Raw genomic sequence first — 27971 nt, forward strand, 5'->3', positions numbered from 1 at the left:
GATGGGCCGCGGCTTCCGGCGCGGTGCCCTCGGACGGCAGGGGGCGCGCATCCGGCGCACCTCGGCCAGCTCGGCAGGTTTAGGGGCCTATGTGGCCCGGTGTGACTGAAAGGAAAATGGAGCAAGAAGCCTAGTCTGAGGGGTAGCCCTCACCCCTCTGACCGAGGTCCTGCCGTTTTCACCGCCAGGAGCCTCTTTTTTTCTCCGGATCTACTGCGTTCGAGCGCCCCGTCGGCCAGGGCCCTGCGAGTGGAATGGTCGCCGAGGCCTGGGGCGTCGGGCTTCCGCGCGCCCGGTGACGGAAACTGGGGAGCCTCGGGGCCCCCCCAACTCCGACTCCAGTCGCGGAAAACCCCAGTTAGTGAGCATCAGGTATCGGCGTGGAAGCGCGTGGGCAGTTCGGGGTTTGCTCTGTGACTTGTGTCTCCCGGCTCGCTCTCGGCCCCGCGCGCAGCCTTTAGGTTTTCGTGGTGGGGGGGCGCGGGGCACGTGGGTTTGTGGAGATTTTGTTGGTAGGAGGCGAGATTGTCGCCGCCCGGGAGGAGGGCGGGGTCTTAGGGCCGCGCTCCGAGCGGGCGGGGGGTTTGGGAGGGGGCTCCGCGGGCGTCCGGGGTAAAGGTCGTGTGCGCGGGGCAGCTGCCGAGCTGCGGGCAGGTTCTTGACCCGGAGTCGTAGTAATGACAGGTGCCTGTTCGGTAGCTTCTATTACCCAGGCGTTGAGTCTGGACAAGATTGGGCTGGTTCTGTGGGCAGGTTGACTCAGCTTTTCCTGATGGGCTGGTCAAGTTCGGACACGTTCCGAGTCTGCAGTAGAAGGAGCTAAGCCCTGACTTGTCTCCAGCTGGGGCTATTTAAACATGCCTTTTCCCAGCTGTATTCGCTGGCTGTTTGGGAGAGAGAACCTGTAGTCACCTACGTATATAGCACTTACTTTATGCTGATCCAGGTAAGGACCCACTTGCTAACGGCTTTACTTTTAGTAAAGGCATTATTTGTCTCATTTCTATATGATTTTTGTCTTTTTTAAAAACAGGTGTTTCATTATTTCAAGTTTTTATCGTGTGTTTTTTTTCCTACTCTTAGGCAAATGTGCAATACCAACATGTCTGTGTCTACTGATGGTGCTGTAAGCACCTCACAGATTCCAGCTTCGGAACAAGAGACCCTGGTTGGTATTTTTGTCCCCAGCGTAACTTTAACAATAAGTTATTTTATGAGGCGATCTGCTAAATTCCATAGATCCTAATTATAGCCTAGCTCTTTTACGTGAAATTGTACTCCATAGCTTAAATTCTGCCACTCAGCTATAACTGTGGAGCAGAAGTTAATTGTAAGCATCATTATTTATTTTCTTAGCTTTTTACCAAACTGAATTTAAAAGTCAGTTTCATTATCTTAAGTATGGATGGTGAAGTTATGGTTTATGTGACTGATTTTTCGATTTTGACCTGTTAGTATTTAACTTTTAAATGGTTTCTGAAAGTCACAAAAATCATTCATGATTGTTGTAAAGATTTTAGACATTATAGAAGAGTATAAAGTAAAAACTGAAAATTCCGGTCTTTTGATCACGCTTACTTTTTAGATCTTTTTGTATGTACATATCCACATATATATGTGTACATGTGAGTTTTAGTTATGTTGTTTGGTTTATTTTGCTAAAATAGGATTTTATGTGTATATATTGGGCAAATAACATCTGTGTCAATAAATAAAATATATAGAATTCTTCTTTAGCAGCTGCGTGGTAACCCACAGTGTTTGTATACCATTTTAAAAATTTATGCCTTCAGTGATAGACTTTTTTACATTGTTTTTAGTTTTTGAGTATTACAAATAGCACTTTGTTTATATATCTTAACACAAGTGTTACCTCTCTCTGCCAAAACTGAGTATTATCACTTTATTATTTTGCCATTGTTTTGACAAAGAAATTGTATTGTTTAAATTTGTATTTCCCTAATCTTTGGTGAGGTTGGGCATCTTGTCATTTGTTGAATCTGTGTCTTGGGGTTTGCTTGGTCTTAATCTGTATACTTTTCTTTTAGGCTTATTGGTTTTTCTTAATAATTTGTAGCTGTTCTTTGTTTTAAGTGTATTTGATTTTTATCATTTATAAATATTACAAATAACTTTGCTTATGTGGTCTTTAAGTAAAATTTGATTTCTGCTGGCATTTGAATTTCATATCATGCCTTGGAGGAACTCTCCCCTCCCAAGATGATGCAAATACATTGCTGTATTTTCTTCTAGTGCCTTTTCTTTTCTCGCCTAGAATTTTATTTATGTAAGATTAAAGAATGGTATTTTTTATAATAATTTTCTTATTAATGCGTGTCTTTTAAGTCTTAATAAAAAGCTTATGGCTTTTCATTGCAGATTTTTCCTTTTGCATTGTTTTATATAGTTTGAAGTTAATACAACAAAATTTTAGAAAAATATGTTCTCTGGGAGAATTGATTCTTTCAATAACTTGAAAATAAAGCTCATAATGTAAGCACATGGGGAAAAAACACATGATGAGAACAATAAATGATTCAATACTACATTAATTGTGTGTTTAAAATTTTTCAGTTATTAAATAATGTTCTGTTGATGAGCAGGAAACAGGCAATTTTCTTAAACTAGTTTTGATAATTAGATCCCAAACTGGGTTGCTGTCAGATTTCAAAGTTAGATAGGACTGGAGTATACTGAAGGGAGGTGCAGAAGCACCAGCCTGTAGGGGTGGTTGTGTAGCTGTAAAGATTTTGAAGATTTTCATATAGCAACAGATAGGGAGAAAGAACATAAACACGTTACATCCCTGCCCCCTTGCCAGTTATTTTGTCAATACAACTTGCAGAGCCTCTAGATCAGAGGCAGCAAACTACAGGCTATGAGCCAAATTTGGTCTGCTGCCTAATTTTGTAAATAGTATTATTGAAATGCATCCACATGCATTGGTTGCATATTATTTATGCTTCTGAGTCATACTGTCTGGTGAGAAAAGCTTTAGAATGTTTACTATTGGGCTCTTTAAAGAAAAAAAATGACCCCTTGATCTAGTTGGCTGGCTCTTTCAATACACGTTGTTCTTTGTATTTGTCATTTTTGTGTTAGTGCAATAACCAGCACTGTCTGGTTCGTGGCAGAAGCTCAAAAAATGCTTGTCAAGTAGATATGTGGAACGTAGCCAGCTAAAAGTCAGCGTGATACTATAGTAGGAGGAAAATGCTGGCTTGCCATTGAGGGTTGTGAGTTGCAGTATTCAGATCTGTTCTTAATTATCCTTGTCAGCTTGGTTAAAGTTCCTTAACCTTCACGAACCTAATCTGCAGAAAGAAGAGATTGGTAAAGGGACTCATTGTAAATTACATTTATTTTTTTCTCTCAGATTTTGTCATTTAGCTTACAGTAAGCTCATTTGGGTATTCAGTTTACAGTTGAGCTTGTAAGGTAGTAAGCAGATGATAGAAATTGCTGGAGGAAAAAGAGTAAGTTTCACTGCCTTGGCATGAATGTTGATCACAGCTGATAATACTTCAGTTCCTCTGATTACTTGCATAATAATTCCGTCTCAGTATTTTTTCCCCAAACACAGTCTGCGGTATTCAGTTTACATAGTCTGTTATATTTAGTGAAGACATTATGACTGACTTTTTTGGGTCTAACCTTGTGAGGTTGCGAGACATTGTGTTTGCTACCCTTATTGAAATGCATTATGGATGAGTTTCCTGCAGGGCTTTTGGTTCTGGAATGGTTTAAAAGTATAATAGCAACTCTTTGTTCTTTATAGGTTAGACCAAAGCCATTGCTTTTGAAGTTGTTGAAGTCTGTTGGTGCACAGAAGGACACTTATACTATGAAAGAGGTATGTTGAACTAAGTTTAAAAAAAAAAGTCTTCCTAGTTACATATAGCCATGGTGAGAAATTGGCCATATAGAGGGATTTTCAGTAGGCAGTGGTATTAAGTATTGTGCTCATTTGGACTATAATTTGAAGTTGAAAATTCAGTTTATACTCGAATTTCATTTCTCAGCTGGGAACCTCAGACAAAGGGAAGCTCTATAGGAGTTTATTGCCTTTTTGTGCTGTTAACCCACTTGATGCACTGTTGTAAAGACTTTTCAGATTGGTAATTCTGTCTCAGAATCATGTTTTTAAATGGATGAAATAAAATATATAGGATTACAGTGGGAAAATTACATTAAAATACGGTTAACAAAATGGTAAACAAGTTTGTGATACATGCTTTTTTATGACCACTTTAATTCAGCAACAGATCTAATAAATTAATTTGAAAGTTGTAAGTATAATTGGTATTTTGAGATGTTTACATCAAGCATAGTATGATATGAGAAATGCTTGTGATTTTTTTTTTTATTGGTGACAAAATCACAGTTATTGTTAATACTTTGTGATTTGTTGCCTGTATTCATAATTGAAGGAAAAGCTAAATTTCAGTTAAAAGGTAGTGAGAATAAAGATAGACAGTTTTTTTTCCACCCAAATTAATGGACCCCCTGAATTCTATCCAAGGATTTGGGCATCCATGGATCCCAGGTTAAGAACTTCTGCACTAGAGATACATGAGTACAGTATACTGATCTTTCTGGGATAGAGGTGAGCTGATTCGTGAACATACATTCTATTTAATGGATACATTTCAATGTGTTGTTCTCTAGCTTTGAATTTGTGTACAAAAGCATGCTTTTCACTGAGAGATTGGGCTGTCTTGGGCAAAATTTGTTGTGAATGAAATGTGCCTCTTCCCCATCTCTCACAGTTTATGGGGCTCAGATTACTTTAAAATACTTAAGTACTTTATCTACATCAGGATAGTGGGCAAGAAGAAATTTCAGATCCTTTCCATTTTTAGCCACACCAGAAATTTTCTTACAGGATGTTTTGTGGAAGGAGTCTAGGTTGTCTTCCTTCTTCCTTTCTCACTGTCTACCATTTCTGATCCACAGTCACATTCAGCTATTCCTTTAAGTTTGAAACCTGCTTAGCCAGTTAAGTCTATAGATGGTGTTTGCAGGGAAGTATCAAGGTAAATGATGATTTTAGGAATGTTAACTTGGGTCTGACCTTATGTTATTATATAATCAGTTAAGGAAACAAAAAAATATGACTTGTAGCAGATAGAAATAAGGAGAAAACTGATCAAGACCATGATAAAGACTTAAAATGCTTATGTTAGACCGTGTAGAGTGATGTATATGTTGTCTGACACAGTTTCCAGTTGTAGAATCTTTGTTTTGTGGTATGTGGGAGAGTAATGAAAGCTGGTATTGGAGTAGTAGAAAGAAACAAACACTGGACTAAGAGTCAGAAGACCTGGTCAGTTTTTTTACTTCTCATATGATTTATGAAATATCAGAAGAAAGAGAAAGTACTCGTAAAAGTACATTGTAAACTGTAAAATATTAACCATATATGTATGATTCAGGGTCATTATTTTGGTTACTTACTGTATGCATTATGTTGGTATCTTTGAGGGCTTATTTCATGCATTGAGTTCTCCCCAGCTGTTACATAGATATAATTAATTGACCATTATCTTGTCTTCCTCATCTGTGATGACCTCAGGTTATTGAGTTATATGGTATCCAGAACTATTTAGTAAATGACTCCAGGTCACTGCTGTATTTTAATTGATGTTTTTTTGATTCTGCAGCTTTTTATTGTTATCATTGGTTTTGCATTTTGCTGCCTTTCACTTTCTTCCTAATAAGTAATACCTAGATATCTGGGCAAAGGTGAAGTCTGCCCTCCCCCACCCCTGGCCAAAGACACATTTTAAAGTTTAAGTAAATCAGAAGCAGTGTTTCTACTTCCGTCAAATTAAAAGGAGAACATAAAAGATCAGCTCTTTTCTTTTTTTAAAGAATATAGGATGGTTGTTATTTAGATGTGGTTGTTGGTTGTTTAACCCTCTTCAGATAAATGAGATGTTATTGAGTATATTTGAAACTAATATTTAATTTTCTTTAATGCTCAGAAATCATATTTCTATTTCAGGTTATATTTTATCTTGGCCAGTATATCATGACTAAACGATTATATGATGAAAAACAACAACATATTGTGTATTGTTCAAATGATCTTCTAGGGGATTTGTTTGGAGTCCCAAGCTTCTCTGTGAAGGAACACAGGTAAGTCTTTAGTCTGTAAAATGCCAACTGGGCAAACATTTCAGTTCACCTCCATCTTCACACCATTTTGTCAGAGAAAATTGTTATAATATGTATAAAAGATAACTGAAGTTTAATTTCTCAGTATTACAGCATATTGTTTGAGAACCTGAGTTCTGGAATCTTATAGGCTTGGGTTTAAGACCTAGCTCAGTCATTTACTAGCAGTGAAACTAGGTAAATTGGGTTAAGCCTTAAGTTTCCCCTGAATATGAAGTAGGAATAATATAAATATCCTAGAGGTTATAAGGAAGCAGTGTGTAAAAAAAAAATAGTGTTTGGCACATGGAAAGCATTTATTAGCTACAAGTTACTGCATATTAAAAAAAATTATTGTAATCATTTCCAAAGACAATCTTTACATTATCTTGTGGTTAAAGGCTTAAATTTGAGCTCTAGTTACTTTGGAGATCTTTTTCTTTGTCATATACCATTGTGACACTTAATCAGCTGCATTTAACCCAGGTAACATTTCTAGAATTGTTCTACTGGGAATTGAAGACCCTTTTTTCAGTCATTCTTTCTTTACATTTGGAATTCCTTTCATTTGGTTTAGGACAGTTCGTCTCTTCGCAGTGTCTTAATTAATGAGATGAATACTTTTCACCTGAAACATTTAACTAGCTTCTGGTATTTAAGGCTCAATAATAATATAGCTAAAAAGATAATTGAATTGGGATATTTATAACTTTAAAACAACTTCACTTAAAAATATATATTCATTATTGTACATTAAGAGCGAAAGCTAAGGACAGGGAAGAAGTGACTATGGTTTGTCACCAAAAGGTATTTTTACTCATCATTTTGATAGTATGCACAGATGTGTTTTAACTATTGGTGAATATACTTTATTTGATTTCATCTTGCTATTAAACTAACATAAGCATCTTTCCATTGACAAACCATTTATGTTTACTACTTTATTTTATACTTGGCCTTGGAATATAAGCTTTAATTTTATAAAATAAATAACTTGATAATTTTGCACTATGTATTAAATTTTGATAATGTTTGGAGCTGTAATTTCTGATACTGAAAGTACAGATTTAAAATTATTTTTGACTTGAAGTCTAATGTGTTAAGGTTAAACACTGGCGAAACTATTGACTTGGGAATGAGATATGAATACGAATATTGGTTTTTGTGAGTTTAAGGAGCTATATTATTAGTCTCAAGGATGAAAACAATTAGCTGGGATTGGCACTTTCCCCTTAACCTTGAGAATTAGAAATGTCTTGTGACCAATAAATGTTCTCTAAAATTTTTAATTTATTTAAAAAAAGAAGTACCATGACTTCATTGAGTACTGGCATAAGTGAATTGTTTCCTTATGTTCCAGGAGGGCAGAGATTTGTTTTTATTTCCTTCTTTGTTTTCCCCAATTTCTAGAACAGTGACTAGTAGTCAGCCTGTATTAAATGACTGCATACTATTTCATCTTTCAATTTTCAGGTCAAGAAAGAAAATCCATTAGATGATTGATCCAAGGTTGATGAAAGTCAAAACTATAAATCAAGTTCCTATGTATTGGGTTTTACATAACCTACTACCTTTTTAAGTCTACTTCTATGCCCAGAGCTAGATAATTTCTGTTTGAAAATAAGAATGTTAACGTGCCTCATGTGTTCATACCAGTGTTTGTGGACTTTTGCCAAAGTCTAAACCATGCATGTTTTAGGAAATGGAGATGGGAAATCTTTGAGCTAGGGAGACCTTAGTGATTATTAAAAATGGCTGTATGTAAATCATTGTGCAACTAATTATTTTGGTGCTTTTTAGTGTCTAGGAGTTTATCAGTACTTGAATGTAATAATTTAAAATTTGGGTTGTAATTGATAGTTTATATTAATATATATTTAAAAGTCCTGTTCAGCCCAGTTTAATATATTTTTATTTTAAAATGTACATCTCTCTTTTTCTCTACAAGGAAAATATATACAATGATCTACAGAAATTTGGTAGTAGTCAGTCAGCAAGGTAAGTTAATTTTGAATGCCATAAACCGTATACTGTAAAAATACCTTAAAGACATTTTATGGATGTGCAGACATTTTATAATTGTGATTCTCTTTAAAAGTTGCTCTAATTGTATATTTAATTATAGTAAGGGTATGATAAATTTAATAGGAAGAAATACATATGAACACAAATAACATAATGCTAAGTTCCTTATGCACATTTGCACTATATCCTATTACATAAATTTAAACCTTGGGATGTCAGGTTAGAATTTGTTTGAAAGGTAGATAATTTCAAAAGATTCTGCATGGTAGACATGATCTAACCTTGAAACATGTATTCAAAAACTTTGGGAAGTAATCCAGCTACCTAGGTAGGACCATTTGAATGGAAGGGCCCTTTGCTTGTGTGTTTTTTATAGTAGACAAAGCTTTGTTTACCAGTTTTTCCAGGTGAGTGCCATTTTACTTCCTTTCCTTTAGATGTAGTTCTTAACTGGTTATTTTTGGATTATATAACCCTTTGATAATCTGATGAAAGTGCTAGGTTCTTATTCCGTAAAGATAAACCTAAACACATACAGGTGTGGTTACTGATTTTCATAATATAAATACTCTGACCTTGACCATTTTCAACTACAAACATGGGATTAGGAAGAAATGTACATTTGGCTTGGGAATGCTGGTAGGAGCTGGCTCCAATATACCACAGACTTCTAAGTCTATTTTTGGTCTGTAATTAAGAACTGTTCTCAGAAGCTTGTTTACTTTCCAGAATGAACTGACCACCCCTTTGAGCTCCTATTATTCCGTATTAGATTTTATTGTTATATTACTTTGTTACCCTTACTTGCTTATACATTTATGTCCTATTCAGGTTTGCAATCTGCATCACATAATACAGTGTTTGGTAATAAGGTCTTTTAGTAAATGTGTTGAATTGAATACCTATTCTTCCAGAGTTAGGATTTAAGACCCAGAAAAGGGCATCATCATCTTATCCTAGAACAGAAGTAATTATTAGGCTGGTAACTTGAGATTTTGTTTTACAGAGCACTTTTTGAAATCAAATGAAGGCAAATAAACAACTATAGTATCTGTTGTAGTATTTTCAGTTTTCTGAATTATTGTCCCTGATGTATTCAATTCATTTAAATAAACCTTTGTTGATTGCTAGGAAAATTGTATTAATGAGGTGGTAACCTGTAGATTACCTATGTTATTTAGATTCTGAGTTTTGTTTCAGGTTTTAGTTTACTTAATTAACTTCAGAACTCCTTTATAATATGGTTCTCAACCTTATTATACTTGGCACTTCCCTTTTATTATGTCTGTTTTATAACATCTCTTACACTAAAACAAAATATAACCTATTCATATGGACAACTTAAAATCAATATAATACCTTTACCTATAATACAAAAGAGAAACTTTTTAATGATAATGCATATCATTTTAAAATGTTAATACTCAGACCTGGCTTCATTGTTAAGGTGAAATGTTTCCAAGGGAGTAATAAAGGGTATTTGATTATGATCTTTGGTGATTGTATATATTTCCATATCTGAAATTTTGACTTGCGCTGTGACAGGTCTATACATCAACATACAAACTAAACCTGCCTACCTGAAAGTTACCCACTTCAGTTCACTATTTTCCCATTCAAATCTGTTTTTCATCTGAAGTTTCTTTCTTGGTGAATGATACGCCACCCATTTATCTACCCAAGATAGAATCTTGGAATCCTTCTTGACTCCTTTCTCCCTTGTCTTATGTATTAGACACCAGGTTTCTGTTGGTTTTTCCCTTTTTTAATTTCTCTGGAATTGGCCTTTTTTCCATGTTTTAGTTTAGGCTTTAATGCTTTTCATGTGTGTAATTGCAGTTGCTAACACTGGTTTCACTGCCCCATTCTCTTCTCTTTCGGCAGAGTGAGTTGTCACTCCTGCTTAAAGTGACTATTTAGGGATTCCTTAATACTCGCTGGCCAAAGTACTTGGTGTGAACTAGCAGATCAATTTTATTTCTTAGATTAAACCTTTTTAATGGTGAGTGGCTGCAGCCGTGCCTTAGGGAGGAATGTGAAATATTAGCTGAGAAGGATGCAGTGATTTGCAGTTGGTGGCATGCATACTGCTTGTTTATCTTTGTGCTGTTTAGCAAGACATGCCGGATCCTTGATGATCCTGCTTACATTCCCATAGTAATGAACTACCTGTAGTTCTACAGCAAACACAGGTAGTTCACGTCTGGATGCTTTTTTCACACAGGGCTCTCAGTCTGAAATAGCCTTTCCCAGTTGTATTTCCACATATTCAACTATGAAACCTTTCCTGATTCTTTGTTACTCAGACCTTGCCTTACTCTGCCAAATAATCATTACTCCATACTCCCATCTTCTCCATTAATTTACTTCTTTTAGTGTGTTTATTGTACTTTATGATGATTCTTATGTATCTTCTATATTAAAATGAATTATCTATTTACATCTCTAGTATCCAGCACAGCATGGCACTTGGGAGACTACAGGTTCAATGTTGGTTGAAAGTTAAACTGTGTAAGGAGTTTGTCCTAGATAGCATCTATTGAGTAGCCCTTCCTTTCTTAGTTTGTGATTCTTTGTTTTTATTTTCTAGCAGAACCATCAGATTCAGGCACATCTGTGAGTGAAAACAGGTGTCACCTTGAAGGTGGGAGTAATCAAAAGGTAATATTGATACGAACTCATTCTACTATGATGTTTTTTTGAAAATTGGGGAAGGTTGTTTAAAACAATGTATTTTTACCTTCCTGATGTTATAAGTTTGTGGGTTTTTTTTGTTTGTTTCTCCCTTGAATGCTTAGGACCTTGTGCAAGAGCTACAGGAAGAGAAACCTTCATCTTCAGATATGGTTTCTAGACCATCTACCTCATCTAGAAGGAGAGCAGTTAGTGAGACAGGTATATGTGAATATTTAATTGGCACTTTCAAACTGCTTTTCATTTTTCATTTTTTACTGATACTAGTATGTTTAGACTTAAATTGTGCTTTTTGTGGTTTATGTGAATGAATTTCTGAGGTTCTTATTTTTATATGATTTAGTTGGCTTAAAAATTGTTTTCTTAGCAACATGTTTCTGGTTGACTACAGCAGGCACAGTTTCCTGTGTCCTATATTTTATAGTTGGCTCTCTGCTAGTCAACATAATAGAGGACAAGAATTTAAACTCTGTTTTAGTCATCATTCTTAGTCACCTTTACAGTTAAAGTATTTGTTATTTCTAATAAATAAAACATAGCAATGAGTTTAAAAACAGAAAGTAACATCTTAGAAATGAAGATGAGGTAAAGAAAATAGCTAAGAGCATTTTTAACAGAGAAAAGAGTAGAGGGAGGAGGCTGTTACCCAGTGAAAGTCATAATAACTAAAACTGTATATTTCAAGTGAAAAAAAGGAATTTAGCAGATCAGTGAAGTAATATAGATAAACTCAGGGTAGAGTTTTGTACATGAGGGCGAAGGGCAGAAAGTGCAGAGGATGTCTTACTAAATACATAGGACTAGAACAAATGGTTAGTTATTTGGGGCCGGGGGTGGGGTGGGGAGAAAATCAAATTACATCTGTACATTATGCCAAAATGAATACTAAATGAGTTTAAAAGATAAATTAAAAATTACAACATACTGAAATTGATTTACTTTTAAAATTCGACTGTTACTATTTCTACTGTATTAAAAGTTTCAAAAAAATCAATAAGAAAAGTATTAAAAATCCGAATTGCAAATTTCATAGTAAATACAAATGACTAATAAATATGAGGAGGGGTAGATTTTAGTGATTTAGCTTTATAGACAACAAAAAAATGCAAAAAAGATGTCTTTTCTGGTCTTTCAAATTAGCAAAGATAATTTTTTTTTACTTCTTGCTAATGTACGTGTTGACACTAATACACCGGTGGTGCATCAGTCAGTATAAATTGGTTGACCTTTGTGAATTATAAAAAGGCTTGGGGTCCTTAAAATTATCATGGTTGACTCCACTTCTAGGAATCTCTCCTAAGGATATAGTCAGAAATTCAAAGATTATATGTAAAGATGTTAATTAAAGCATTATGCATAGTTGAAAACATACACGATGCCAGAGAATGTCATCACTCTAGTCCAGGCCATTGTCATCTCTTACCTGGACCACTGCAGCAGCTTCTGATTTTCTGTTTCTAGTTACTGCTGCTTCTGTCCTTTACCATAGTACCAAAAGGGATCATAAAAGGTAAACTGGATTGTGGTATGCCAGATCCCCTTTAGCTATTTTGAAGCTATTAACCTTCAAATAAAACCCACACTTTTACATTGGTTTGCAAGGCCTGATCTATTTTTATCCTGGTTTTTGGCCTTTTTCCCCACCTTCAGTGTGTTTCAGCTACATTGATTGTTTGGTTCTCAAACAAGTCAAAATTCTTTTTCTTCTGTTTCAGCCTTGCAAGACCAACTCCTCGTTTTTCAATTTTTGCTTAATTATTACTTTCTCAGAGAGGCTGCCTCTAACCACCCAGAAAAGTAGATCCCTTTTTGTTACTCTTTTCCTTGGTACCCTGCTTTTTTCCTTCATACCACTCATTATAGCTTGTTTTGGTTGCCTTGATGTTTGAATGTAAACCTCCTCTGGTGGTAAGGATGATGGCTGACTTCACTTTTACACCCACTGCCTAGCACTGTGCCAGACAGAAGCCAGTGCTCAGATTTGTGGACTAAATAGTTCAGTTATGATGAACATACATTATGGACACCATATTCTGAGGCATTAAAAATAATGTAAAAAAATATTTAAGAGAAAACAGCTCCTGGCGATCATTTTTTAGTGGTTCTGCAGTTTTTTTTTAGTGGTGAGGAGTTGATGCTTTCATTGCTAGGGCCTGGGTTGGATCACTGGTTGGGAAACTGACATTCTGCAAGCCATGCAGTGCAGCCAAAAAAAAAATTAGAAGACAGTCCCAAATTATACGTACAGTGTGATAAAGGTATGTTTAAGAAGAAATAAATTTTTTAAATGACAGCTGGAAAATTACTAAAGTGTTAATAGTAGTTATCTCAGTAGTTATATTATAGATGATTTACTTTTAAATTTCTATTTCTTAAGAGACTTCTATAATAAGTAATATAATACTTTGATAATCAGAAAAAGCCCCAAAGGTTATTTTTTAATAGAGTTAAATATTCTGGACTTTGAAAAAATATGCATCAACAGCATGGTTTTACCCTTCTAGTCCACATCTTTCAGTCAAGGTCACCTTTTCTAATAGTATAAACATGATTAAGAACTTATATCAGAAACTTTGATCTTAGAGGATATAAATGTGTTTTGGGAATTCAGAGGAAGAAAAGATTACTTCTGACCAGGAAGGTCAAGAGAGGGAAATGGAATGAGCAGAGGTGTGAGTTGTACCTGTTTCAGGCATACAGATTAGGATTATGTTTTATTAAATCTCATAACCCTTTTGGGTACTTAACATGTAAGGCTGCAGTGAGCACCCTTGCACATATGTTTATAAATGATTGTGTAGGTATTTATCTACGATCGAAAAACTGCCTATAAAATGTTACATTGTTTTGGATTTTTACCAGTAGTGTATAAAAAGTCCTTTCTCCCAAGTCTCTTGACACTCTTTCTCATTTTGGTTTTTGTCATTCTCATGGGTGGAAAATGGTATCTCATTTCAGTTTGCATTTCTTTGATCACTAGAAGATAAGTCATTTTTTCATATTTATTAGTCATTTGTATTTTATGAATTGAACTGTCCTTTGACTTTTTAAAAATCTTGTCTTTTACTTGATTGGCAGGAGGACTTTGTGTAAATGGATATTAACCATTTTCTAATATATATTGCAGTTCTTTTTTAGTTTGACAATGCCTTTTCACTTTTATTTATTGTATTTTATATTGTTATTAAGTTTTAATTAACATAACCTAATCTTGATAATCTTTTTCTTGAGGGCTTTGTAGTGTTACATTATACTTTCCCACCCTTCCCATTCTTATATAAAAATAGTTGGATGGTTTTGTTCTTTGTGTTTGGTTTTTTAATCCACTTGGAATTTATTTTTATGTCTGATATGAGGTAGGACTCTCATTTATATTCCTGACAGATTTGGTAACATTCTGAGTTTAAGTTAGAGATAATTTCTTATTTAAAATAAAATGGATCAGGAACTTTCTTGGTGGTCCAATGATTAAAACTATGAGCTTCCATTGTGGGGAGTACAGGTTCGATTCCTAGTCAAGGAACTAAGGTTGTGCGTGCCACCTGGCCCAATAAATAAATAAGCCACATGGCCAAATAAATAATAAATGGATCAATTTTGCTAATTATGATTCCTGTTAAAAATACTGAGTACTAAGGAAACCGAACATTAAGAATACCTTCTAAGTAAATTAAATAATTTTGAAATCTTTTAAAGTTTGACAGAAAAATCCTGACTTGTTAGTAAAAACTCTAGATGGATTAAATTAATTGTGACTGGATAAAGTTCTGAAGTGAAGTGAAAGTGAACTCTCTCAGTCATGTCAAACTCTGCGACCCCATGGACTGTAGCCTACCAGGCTCCTCTGTCCATGGGATTTTCCAGGCAACAGTACTGGAGTGGATTGCCATTTCCTTCTCCAGGGGATCTTCCCGACCCAGGGATCGAACCCGGGTCTCCCACATTGTAGACAGACGCTTAACGGTCTGAGCCACCAGGGAAGTCCTGAAACAAGCTTTAAAAGTTTTTTAAAAATGTAATGTTCTGCCATCAGTTGGACAGATCAGTAAAAGTGTTGACTTTTGAAGCATTCATTATTTTTCTGTTTAATTTCATTGAAACAGTTTTAGTACAGATGTAACTTAAGACAGCTCAATTTTTAAATAAATTACAGTATAGCAATTTAATTGTTTTTCTTTACATATTCAGAAGAAAATTCAGATGAATTACCTGGTGAACGACAGAGAAAGCGCCACAAATCTGATAATATTTCCCTTTCCTTTGATGAAAGCCTTGCTCTGTGTGTAATAAGGGAGATATGTTGTGAAAGAAGCAGTAGCAGTGAATCGACAGGAACTCCATCAAATCCGGTAATCCTCTAAAGTCTAGTTCTGGCATTCCTAATAGGCATTCAGACAGAATATACGTGTATGATGTATGATTGCTGCTATACACTTGGTAAATTTTTTTTCTTTCAAATGAAACTATGGATCTTCCTATGCAATATTGCTCTTTACAGCGTTGAGTCTTGCTTCTATCACCAGTCCCATTCACAACTAGGTGTTGTTTTTGCTTTGGCTCCATCCCTTCATTCCTTCTGGAGTTATTTCTCCACTAATTTCCAGTAGCATATTGGGCACCTTCATCTATTTCTGCTTTAATGACTATGCCAAAGCCTTTGACTGTGTGGATCACAATAAACTGTGGAAAATTCTGAAAGAGATGGGAATACCAGACCACCCACCTGACCTGCCTCTTGAGAAACCTATATGCAGGTCAGGAAGCAACAGTTAGAACTGGACATGGAACAACAGACTGGTTCCAAATAGGAGAAGTACGTCAAGACTGTATATTGTCACCCTGCTTATTTAACTTATATGTAGAGTACATCATGAGAAACGCTGGGCTGGAGGAAGTACAAGCTGGAATCAAGATTGCTGGGAGAAATATCAGTAACCTCAGATATGCAGATGACACCACCCTTATGGCAGAAAGTGAAGAAGAACTAAAGAGCCTCTTGATGAAAGTGAAAGAGAGTGAAAAAGTTGGCTTAAAGCTCAACATTCAGAAAACTAATATCATGGCATCCGCTCCCATCACTTCATGGCAGATAGATGGGGAAACAATGGAAACAGTGTCAGACTTCATTTTTTGGGGCTCCAAAATCACTGCAGATGGTGATTGCAGCCATGAAATTAGAAGATGCTTACTCCTTGGAAGGAAAGCTATGACCAACCTAGACAACATATTAAAAAGCAGAGACATTACTTTGCCAACAAAGGTCTGTCTAGTCAAGGTTATGGTTTTTCCTGTGGTCATGTATAGATGTGAGAGTTGGACTATAAAGAAAGCTGAGTGCTGAAGAATTGATGCTTTTGAACTGTGGTGTTGGAGAAGACTTGTGAGAGTCCCTTGGACTGCAAGGAGATCCAACCAGTCCATCCTAAAGATCAGTCCTGGGTGTTCATTGGAAGGACTGGTGTTAAGGCTGAAACTCCAATACTTTGGCCACCTGATGTGAAGAGCTGACTCATTAGAAAAGACCCTGATGCTGGGAAAGATTGAGGGCAGGAGGAGAAGGGGACGACAGAGGATGAGATGGTTGGATGGCATGATGGACATGGGTTTGGGTGGACTCCGGGAGTTGGTGATGGACAGGGAGGCCTGGCGTGCTGCGGTTCATGGGGTTGCAAAGAGTTGGACACGACTGAGTGACTGAACTGAACTGATAGATCTTCCCTACTCCTAACCCAGGTTTGGCGAAAAGGGTGGAAGATAATGGAGTCGCACTGGAGTGTGTTGGTAAAATTCGTACCAGTGTTTAGTTACTAATGTCACCCTACATACTGGAGAATCTTTGTGAGCCACTGCACCAAAGATAATCTTAGAATTCTAAACAATTTTGTCTTGAATATTTATAGTAAAAATACCTTATTACAGCTCTCAGCTGTAATCTGATCTTCACATTTTCCATATATAGGTCTAGACATCAGGGAAAGTATTTACTAAGGCCATGAAATATTTGTATATTATTGCATGGATGATGGGAAAATATCAGTGCTTTTTGATTACTGATAGAATAATTCCAAAGTATTAGCCAGCATTAATGTTTTTAAGATACCACTGAAGGGAGGTTTGTAAAGAAGTTTTTGCCAACAAGAACACTTAACAAATGGAATATTTTCTTGTCATATTTGTCTTTAAAATTGGAATCTTTATTTGTGATATGGCAATGTCTCATGGCCATTCTGTATATTAGTGATTGTTTTATAGTTTTCTAGAATATGTAAAGGAATGAACCAATTATGATAGTAACTATGTTCTTTTTATGTATTCTTGTTACTTTATTATCTTTGCATTTTTTTCTTCTAAAGCAGGGATTTTATTGATAGAGATGCACCCTCTAGATGTAACATTTAATAGAGCTGTTACTTGTGTAGGCCACTAGATGGCATGTTGAGCTCTCCTCCAAGAGCAAGTTCTTCATTCAGTAGATATTTGTGCCTTTTCTGTGCCAGGTTCCTTTTGGCAGTAATGATACAGTAGTAGTCGAGGTAGATATGATCCTTAGCCTCATTGGGAGATAGATCATCAGCAATCAAACAAATAATTTAAATAGTCAACAAATGCTGTGAGGGGAAAAATATTTGCTCTCAAGAACAAATATGTGTGATTTAAAAATTGAATCCACCCTGGTAGCTCAGATGGTAAAGCGTCTGCCTACAACGCAGAAGACCGGGTTCGATCCCTGGGTCGGGAAGATTCCCTGGAGAAGGAAATGGCAGCCCACTCCAGTATTCATGCCTGGAAAAACCCATGGACCGAGGAACCTGGTAGGCTACAGTCCATGGGGTCGCAAAGTCGGACACGACTGAGCAACTTTACTCACTTAAATTAAACTGATGTGTCACAAACTTCATGTTTGGATAGTTTTAAAAGGCAATGCCAAAGAATGCGCAAACTACCGCACAGTTGCACTCATCTCACAGGCTAGTAAAGTAATGCTCAAAATTCTCCAAGCCAGGCTTCAGCAATATGTGCACTGTGAACTTCCTGATGTTCAAGCTGGTTTTAGAAAAGGCAGAGGAACCAGAGACCAAATTGCCAACATCCGCTGGATCATGGAAAAAGCAAGAGAGTTCCAGAAAAACATCTATTTCTGCTTTCTTGACTATGCCAAAGCCTTTGACTGTGTGGATCACAATAAACCGTGGAAAATTCTGAAAGAGATGGGAATACCAGACCACCTACCTGACCTGCCTCTTGAGAAACCTATATGCAGGTCAGGAAGCAACAGTTAAAACTGGACATGGAACAACAGACTGGTTCCAAATGGGAAAAGGAGTACGTCAAGGCTGTATATTGTCACCCTGCTTATTTAACTTATATGCAGAGTACATCATGAGAAACGCTGGACTGGAAGAAACACAAGCTGGAATCAAGATTGCCGGGAGAAATATCAATAACCTCAGATATGCAGATGATACCACCCTTATGGCAGAAAGTGAAGAGGAACTGAAAAGCCTCTTGATGAAAGTGAAAGTGGAGAGTGAAAAAGTTGGCTTAAAGCTCAACATTCAGAACACGAAGATCATGGCATCCGGTCCTGTCACTTCATGGGAAATAGATGGAGAAACAGTGGAAACAGTGTCAGACTTTATTTTTCTGGGCTCCAAAATCACTGCAGATGGTGACTGCAGCCATGAAATTAGAAGATGCTTACTCCTTGGAAGGAAAGTTATGACCAACCTAGATAGCATATTCAAAAGCAGAGACATTACTTTGCCAACAAAGGTTCGTCTAGTCAAGGCTATGGTTTTTCCAGTGGTCATGTATGGATGTGAGAGTTGGACTGTGAAGATGGCTGAGCACAGAAGAATTGATGCTTTTGAAGTGTGGTATTGGAGAAGACTCTCCAGAGTCCCTTGGACTGCAAGGAGATCCAACCAGTCCATTCTGAAGGAGATCAGCCCTGGAATTTCTTTGGAAGGACTGATGCTAAAGCTGAATCTCCAGTACTTTGGCCACCTCATGCAAAGAGTTGACTCATTGGAAAAGACTCTGATGCTGGGAGGGATTGGGGGCAAGAGGAGAAGGGGACGACAGAGGATGAGATGGCTGGATGGCATCACTGACTTGATGGATGTGAGTCTGAGCGAACTCCGGGAGTTGGTGATGGACAGGGAGGCCTGGCATGCTGCGATTCATGGGGTCGCAAAGAGTCGGACACAACGGAGCAACTGATCTGATCTGATTCCTTACAGATGGTTTTAATACAATAACTATGCCCCATTTAAACTTACAGTCTTTGTTAAAGTTGTTTCAGAATTCTAGCTAAGTGATATTAAAAGTTTTTGTTCATTCTACCTGAAATACTGCCTTGTAACCAAAGCAGTGTAGAGGGTATTTTTTTGTTGTTGTTAGTCCTATTCTGTGTTCTTTTCTAAAAATCCTCTTTATTAAAATAAAATTCTTTTGTTTTTCAGGTGAAGTCCCGAGTTGTGAAAGCTTTTGGTTGGGTTGATTTTTTTTTTTTTTCTTTCCTTCTTCATTTTAGCTCATCTCATTCTAGGCTCTATACTAGGCAATTACCACATTTTGTCACCTCAGTAGCCTCAAACTCCATTTATAGATGGGAAACTAAGATTTGGGGGCTTCAAATAACTTTAGATCACATAACTAATAATTGTCATAATCGAAATTCAGAAAAACAGATTTTAATATTTTTTCAGATCAAGGCTGTCTGATGCTTTACACAGTGTTTAAAAATTTCTAGGTTTTCTTTTTTGAACATCAGGTGAAACTTTTGAAAACTACTTTAAATTTTGCTCTCTTCAGAGAACCCCCTAGGTCAGCATGGGCCAACTTTTTCTGTGAAAGGATGGATAGTTACTGTATTCTGATTTGACTTATGATTTTAGTGTGATTGTTAATAGAGCCCCCCCCCCCTTTTTTTTAGGAATTAGAACTGCGATTTGAATGTTATTTCTACTATTTTCCTAACATCATGATTTAAAAATATTTTAGTCTTTTGACCTTAGTGGTTATAAAATAATATACCTTGTTTTTATAAATGATTAAATATTAGTGATCATTTAATCCAAACTCATGGTTCATGGATGAAATCATTGTGGCCTTTACAAACTGAATTTGTCTAAGCTTAAAGGCACTTAGTGGCAAGTCTAAAATAAGATTGTATGTATCCTGACTACTAGACCAAAGTACTTTTTCTGTTTCTAGCCTTCTGCTTTATGTATGTTCTTACCCTTAGCCACTGATGGCAAATATTACAGGACTGAAGGTCTTAGTTTCTTAAACTGTTAATCAGAGTTTTAAAATAGGAATCACATGAGCAGATACAAAATTTTTAAAATAAATTTAAAAAATTATATATGAAAGCTCTTCCAAAGAAATTCTCAAAGTTCATTAAATATAAATCATAATTGTATGTGTTATAACTACTAGCATCAAGATATAAAGATGATTAGATATTGTCTTAACTCTTAAAGTATGTGTAATTCAGATAAATATGCATGCAAAATTATGTTTTGTATATTGTGTGTGAAAATAGTATGAGTAGCACAGATATTAAAGGTGGGAGTGTTTTTTAGTTATGGTATTGACAAAGCCTTTGGCAAAAAAGAATGAGCAGGATTTGAAAACTCAAGTTACTCCAGTTAGGGAGGAATTGTGTGTGTGGAAGTTGAAGTTTGGTTTAGAAAACAATCTGGATCTGGCTAATTTTTCATATTTAGTGAAGGGGAAGCAGGGTGTTTAGTTGGAGAAAATATGAAAATGTTAATATGGATGTTACTGTATGTACCTTGAATGCCAAGGGAATTTGGCCTTTTTCTTAAATGGAGTTTTGAACAGAGAAAATATTTATATAGTCATAACTCAGAAGCTTAACCTAGTGTCCATGTGTAGAATGGGACTGAGGGGAAATTAGGTACACAGGGTGAGTTAAGAAGCTGTTACAAGTAATGTCTATTAAGTCATCTTTTTTTGCCCCTGATTTTAGGATCTGGATGCTGGTGTAAGTGAACATTCAGGTGATTGGTTGGATCAGGATTCAGTTTCAGATCAATTCAGTGTAGAATTTGAAGTTGAGTCTCTTGATTCAGAAGATTATAGCCTCAGCGAAGAAGGACAAGAACTCTCGGATGAAGATGATGAGGTAGTTTTTTTCTTTTCTCTGATTATATTCTAAAATTCTTATATACATTCCATATTCATTAACTGAGGTTGAAATAATGTTATCAGATTTCATATCACAATTTTTGGCTCTTAATTTATTCAAACTAGAATATTGGTTTGTGGACTTGAGGCTTTGTAATTCCTTGTTGTCTTATTTATATTTTTAAAAACACGGTGGCAAGAAGTCAGTAGGCCTTAATGAGCATTATAATAGTCTGCTCATTTTAAAATTAATCCAGTTCTCCTCTTTTCACTGTTAATTTACTTTTTATAAAAAGCATACAATTAAAGTCACATAGTACCACCAGATCTGTTTCCTAGAAATGACCAGCTTGGACATTTCTAGCTATCTCACTATTATTTAATACCTGCATATTTATAAAACAAAACTGCTCGTATTGAACTTTTTACTTTATTCATTTTAAACATCCTCTGTGTTGACTTTCTAGTCGTGGGTGAGGATTTTATTGTCCTCTATTTCTCTCCCTTTGTAGTCACTCATTCCATGTGACCTTTGTCTCAGATTTCTCACATATAGCACAGTTGGACCGCGGGTTCCACATCTGCAGATGCAACTCAGTGCAGCTTGGAAATAAGTTTCAAAATGCCAAACTTGAATTTGCTGTGAGCCATCAACTGTTTACATAGCATTCATGTTGCATTTACAACTTATTACATAATATTTACATTGTATTAAGTATTATAAACAATCTAGAAATGATTGAAATATAGAGAAGTATGTACATAGGTTGTATGCAAATACTGTGCAGTCTTAACACAAGGGACTTAGGTATCTGCAGATTTAGGTATCCTCAGGGGGTCCTGGAACCAGTCTCCCCACAGATTCATAGGGACGACTGTAGTACATATTGTTTGTTTAGGACTTAACACTGACAGGTCTTACTGTTTGAAGAAGAAAGGTGATGAATGGATGCTAATGTTTTGTTTGTTTTAGGTGTATCGAGTTACTGTGTATCAGGCAGGCGAGAGTGATACAGATTCATTTGAAGAAGATCCTGAAATTTCCTTAGCTGTAGGTATACATTTATTTTTTTCAAGGAATCAAAAAAATAGCATTGAGATCAAGATTAAAAAAATATATCTAGTCTCCTACTTCTTGACATGAGATAATTTTTATAAAGTTAAAATTGTGAAGTTTTAATGACTTTAATAAGTATTTTTGTTCTTTTATTGGGTTGGAATCTGCTGCTACTCTTTTTAGGTTTTTTTTGTGCTGGAATTTGAACTTTTAAAGAACTGTATTATGGAAGATTTTGAGTATATATAGCATAGAGAATAGTACAGTGTATCTCCTTTGTACTTATCATTCAGTTCTAACATTTACCAACATTTTGCCAGTCTTACCAAATATAAATATTTTCATATTAATTTGTATTAGAAAATATAGGATTTTCTATTAAATTTGGACTTAAACATTTACATTATGCCTCAGAGTTCTTGAGGTATTGAATGTGTATTTTTTAAATTAAATATTGTTTAATTTTTGTTTTTAATATTGCCTTTTATTTAGGTAGGAAATCACTTTTTTCTCTTTTCTGAGATAGAAACAATTATTATCCAGTTAAAGCAAAAGAGAAATTGTAAAACTATAGTATAGGAAAATACTATACTATATTAGAAAATAATTCAAATAACTAACTGACTCATTTGATGTCAGGTTGAATTAAATATTTTAGACATAGGTCTTACAATTTATTTGAACTCTTGAAGCACTTTCCTCCACTGAGTGTGTGTGCTCAGTCATGTCTGACTCTTTGCGACCACACCTGCCAGGCTCCTCTGTCCATGGGATTTCCTAGGCAAGAATACTGGAGTGGGTTGCCGTTTCCTTCCTCCCACATTACAAGACTTCTGTCTTTGGTTTTATCATTTAGTAGAGCCCTGCGTTTACAACTTGAAAGAACCAGTGTGGGAGGTTGCATTTTGGCTAGTGACAAGGATGGCAGAGTTTAGCTGGTGGTGATTGCCGAGAACGTTTAGCATTTCCTTTGTGGGTGAAATTAGGGAATACCCATTTGAACCCTGGTTTTATAGAACTTCTAAAAGAGATTTAGTCAATGGCAAACTGGATAATAGTTTTGTCTAGATTGATTTGGTGAACTCTGGGCAAGGTATCAGATCTGAGCTTTTAAGGAGTAGAGTGGATACAGGCCTCTACAGAGAAGATCCCATAGCATAGCACTTGGATTAAACCAAAGGAGGTGGTGCAGTGGTAAAGAATCTGCCTGCCAGTGCAGGAGACGCAAGAGATGTGGGTTCAATCCCTGGATTGGTAAGATCCCCTGGAGTAGGAAATGGCAACTTGCTCTAGTATTCTTGCCTGGAAAACTCCATGGCCAGAGGAGTCTGGTGGGCTACATACAGTCCATGGTGTCACAGTGAGTTGGACACGACTGAGCACACACAAACTGTATATCCATTTCTTAGGGCTTCCCAGGTGGCTCCTGCCAGTGCAAGAGATGTGAGATTGATCCCTGGGTCAGGAATATCCCCTGGAAGAGGAAATGGCAACCCACTCCAGTATTCTTGCCTTGAAAATCCCATGGACAGAGGAGCCTGATGGGCAATAGTCCATGGGGTTGCAGAGTCGGACACGACTGAGCACACACACACTGAACGAACCAACCGTATCTGTAACTTTATAGGTACATGTTAAGGTCATGGTGAATACATTTTTCATTTTAGAATTTTTCAGTGTAGTTTGGCTGGAAAAAATAGGTATTTACCAGATCATGTTTGAGAAAATACATTGTTTTATATAAAACATGAAATGCTGAAATTTGAGTTGTATGATAAAACATTTTGCCTTAGACATAGTGAACAAGTTGCTAGCATTGCTGGATTGGTTATTGAAGGGTTATAGAAGCTAACTCTCTTGTTTCCTTGAAGGACTATTGGAAGTGTACTTCATGCAATGAAATGAATCCTCCCCTTCCACCTCACTGCAACAGATGTTGGGCCCTTCGTGAAAATTGGCTTCCTGAAGATAAAGGAAAAGATAAAGGGAATATGTCTGAGAAAGCCAAACTAGGAGACTCGATGCAAGAAGACGAGGGCTTTGATGTCCCTGACTGTAAGAAATCTACCGTCAGTGATTCCAGAGAATCATGTGTTGAAGAAAATGATGATAAAATCACACAAGCCTCTCTGTCTCAAGAAAGTGAGGACTATTCTCAGCCATCGACTTCTAATAGCATCATTTATAGTAGCCAAGAAGATGTCAAAGAGTTTGAGAGAGAAGAAACACAAGACAAAGAAGAAAGTATGGAGTCTAGTTTTCCTCTTAATGCCATTGAACCTTGTGTGATTTGCCAGGGTCGACCTAAAAATGGTTGCATCGTCCATGGCAAAACAGGACATCTTATGGCATGCTTCACATGTGCAAAGAAGTTAAAAAAAAGGAATAAGCCCTGTCCAGTATGTAGGCAACCAATTCAAATGATTGTACTAACTTATTTCCCCTAGTTGAACTACCTGTAAAAACAGAATTATATATTATAAGCCTAAAAATTTAGAAATGAAATTTATTTTTTTTTTTTTAGGTGTATCAAAGCAAGATAATACCTTACATGTAGATTTCTCCCAATAGCGATTATTCCTTTTAGGAAAATGCCTATTCTGTTGCTATTTTATATTTGGCTTTCAGTGTAATTTAGATTGGATTTAGTACCTTTCATGTAAAAAAAAAAGTTCCTGTGAAAGATGTAATATTTAAATTTTAGATACTCTTAAACCTTGGCGAAATAATTTGGGCTAGCAAACCAGACTGTGGGATATCTACCATGCGAAAAGCCAGCCCTAACCTAAGACACCGCCAGCCCGTGCACGGAACAAAGGACTAAACAGAGGTAGCTGGCTGCAAACCTTCCCCCTCTGGTGACAGGCAGCCAGAGCCGGAAGGGGGCAATTGCAGCCCCAGAGAGACATTATCTATAAAACTGGCTTCTTTGCTAACTAAAACTTCTTGGGGGTCTGGACGGTCAACATCTGCCTGAGAAGGTGCGCCGGTTTTACACCCAGATAACCAAGTGGCGGGGAGGCGATAAGTCGCAGCATTGGCGCTCGCCAAACATCTCATCACCTGAGCTGCTTGGACCTGGGAAGAGCACAAAACGCAGCCCCAACTGAGTCTGTGCCTCTGAGGACTACCTGAGTGCCTGAACCTGAGCGGCTTGGACCTGGGAGGTGCATGCAACCCAGGGCCAGCCTCGGATTGTTCCCGGCGGAACAACCTAGAGCCTGAGCAGTGTGGGCAGGGAGGCTACACGCGCCGTGAGCAGGGGCAGACCCAGTGTGGCTGAGGCACTGCGGAAGACGCCAGTGTCATTTGTTTGCAGCATCCCTCCCTCCCTCCCCATATAGCGACTGAACAAAGAGAAGAAATACAGCTCCACCCACCAGAACACCGACACAAGCTTCCCTAACCAGGAAACCTTGACAAGCCACCTCTACATACCCACACACAGCGAGGAAACGCCACAATAAAGAGAACTCCACAAACTGCCAGAATACAGAAAGGACTCCCAAACTCAGCAATTTAAACAAGATGAAGAGACAGAGGAATACCCAGCAGATAAAGGAACAGGATAAATGCCCACCAAACCAAACAAAAGAGGAAGAGATAGGGAATCTACCTGATAAAGAATTCCAAATAATGATAGTGAAATTGATCCAAAATCTTGAAATTAAAATGGAATCACAGATAAATAGCCTGGAGACAAGGATTGAGAAGATGCAAGAAAGGTTTAACAAGGACCTAGAAGAAATAAAAAGAGTCAATATATAATGAATAATGCAATAAATGAAATTAAAAACACTCTGGAGCCAACAAATAGTAGAATAACAGAGGCAGAAGATAGGATTAGTGAATTAGAAGATAGAATGGTAGAAATAAATGAATCAGAGAGGATAAAAAAGAAAACGAATTAAAAGAAATGAGGACAATCTCAGAGACCTCCAGGACAATATTAAACGCTACAACATTGAATCATAGGGGTTCCAGAAGAAGAAGACAAAAAGAAAGACCATGAGAAAATACTTGAGGAGATAATAGTTGAAAACTTCCTAAAATGGGGAAGGAAATAATCACCCAAGTCCAAGAAACCCAGAGAGTCCCAAACAGGATAAACCCAAGGAGAAACACCCCAAGACACATATTAATCAAATTAACAAAGATCAAACACAAAGAACAAATATTAAAAGCAGCAAGGAAAAACAACAAATAACACACAAGGGAATTCCCATAAGGATAACAGCTGATCTTTCAATAGAAACTCTTCAAGCCAGGAGGGAATGGCAAGACATACTTAAAATGATGAAAGAAAATAACCTACAGCCCAGATTATTGTACCCAGCAAGGATCTCATTCAAGTATGAAGGAGAAATCAAAAGCTTTTCAGACAAGCAAAAGCTGAGAGAATTCTGCACCACCAAACCAGCTCTCCAACAAATACTAAAGGATCTTATCTAGACAGGAAACACAAAAAGGGTGTATAAACTCGAACCCAAAACAATAAAGTAAATGGCAACGGGATCATACTTATTAGTAATTACCTTAAACGTAAATGGGTTGAATGCCCCAACCAAAAAGACAAAGACTGGCTGAATGGATACAAAAACAAGACCCTACATATGTTGTCTACAAGAGACCCACCTCAAAACAGGGGACACATACAGACTGAAAGTGAAGGGCTGGAAAAAGATTTTCCATGCAAATTGGGACCAAAAGAAAGCAGGAGTCACAATACTCAGTATCAGATAAATTAGACTTTAAAACAAAGGCTGTGAAAAGAGACAAAGAAGGTCACTACATAATGATCAAAGGATCAATCCAAGAAGAAGATATAACAATTATAAATATATATCCACCCAACATGAGCAGCACATAGTATGTAAGACAAATCCTAACAAGTATGAAAGGAGAAATTAACAATAACACAATAATAGTGGGAGACTTTAATACCCCACTCACACTTATGGATAGATTAACTAAACAGAAAATTAACAAGGAAAAAAAAAAAAAAAAAAAAAACATGTATCTATAAAGCTCACTAAAGCAAAGCACAGTAAAATGAGGTATGGCAATAAAAGGCGTTAAATTTATCAAATAAAAAAAAAAAGTGCTGAAAAAGCTGTCAAAAAAAAAAAAGACTAGGAGGTACTTCCTTCTGGTCCTTTACTCTATAAATTATAAGGAAAAGGCCTGACCACTCCTTATGTCAACTTTTAAGGGTGATCAGTATCTGAGATACGATGTTAATATCTGAAGGGGAAGAAACCTTTTTAGCCGGCTATACAGTGCTTACAACATGTGTCTGGCCCACGTTAATTCGGAACATGGCAGTGGGTATAAAGAATTTGTAAGGCTCCAACAATCATCACGTTTTGTGGTGGTTTCACAGAGAATCCAGTGTGTGGTTTCACTGTCAATAAAATTGCCTCAAGTACTTAAAAAAAATAAAAAAATTTAAAAAAAAAAGGTAAAATATGTTAACTAATTATCATAAAAAAAAAAAAAAACCTTCCAATCCTTCGTTTCTATAGTCTTTTGGAGATGCTTAAAATACAGTAAGCCGCCTAGCTGTGAAGAGTTGCAACCTTTAAGTTGCGAACTTTGAAAGAGTGAAACAAGGATTTCCATGCTCAGCCACTAAAGTTCTCGTGTCTTTTATACATTGTCACATGCATGCATCCTCTGCAGCCGGTGCTTTTGTATACTGTACACTACTGTGCAGAGTACAGTAGTACAGTATTTTTTATTTCAAGCTCAGGATGTCCAGAAGCAAGTGTAAAAGCAGGGGTCATACAGTTGTTGAAGGGAAAACCCCATGGACAGAAGAGCCTGGCAGGCTATAGTCTGTGGGGTTGCAAGAGTCAGACACGACTTAGCAACTAAA

General features: G+C 36.7%; 1 protein-coding gene and 1 long non-coding RNA gene across 6 annotated transcripts; one reads left to right on the forward strand and one right to left on the reverse strand.

Annotated features, from left to right (window-relative positions):
- Window positions 1-25379, forward strand: MDM2 (MDM2 proto-oncogene). 5 transcript variants are annotated; one of them, XM_014482679.2, is made up of 11 exons: window positions 1-372; window positions 1084-1168; window positions 3779-3853; window positions 6008-6141; window positions 8108-8157; window positions 10775-10845; window positions 10983-11079; window positions 15067-15227; window positions 20879-21034; window positions 22010-22087; window positions 23965-25379. In XM_014482679.2, exons 2-11 carry the CDS (start codon window positions 1088-1090, stop codon window positions 24538-24540), a joined length of 1479 nt encoding a protein of 492 aa, XP_014338165.1. In that variant the 5' UTR covers window positions 1-372; window positions 1084-1087; the 3' UTR covers window positions 24541-25379. The 5 variants fall into 5 exon arrangements, with proteins under 5 accessions (XP_014338165.1, XP_005909096.1, XP_070226664.1 ...); XM_005909034.2 differs by having other exon boundaries at window positions 10778-10845; XM_070370562.1 differs by lacking the exon at window positions 1-372 and adding an exon at window positions 660-946.
- Window positions 24726-27730, reverse strand: LOC138987915 (uncharacterized). The gene is made up of 2 exons (XR_011464204.1): window positions 27596-27730; window positions 24726-24809 (listed from the first exon to the last, which is right to left on the reverse strand). It is a non-coding gene; the product is annotated as an uncharacterized lncRNA (long non-coding RNA).
- Between the last annotated feature and the right edge of the window lie 241 nt (window positions 27731-27971).

This window comes from Bos mutus, chromosome 5 (assembly GCF_027580195.1).
Source record: "Bos mutus isolate GX-2022 chromosome 5, NWIPB_WYAK_1.1, whole genome shotgun sequence".
NCBI classification, from domain to species: Eukaryota; Metazoa; Chordata; class Mammalia; order Artiodactyla; family Bovidae; genus Bos; species Bos mutus.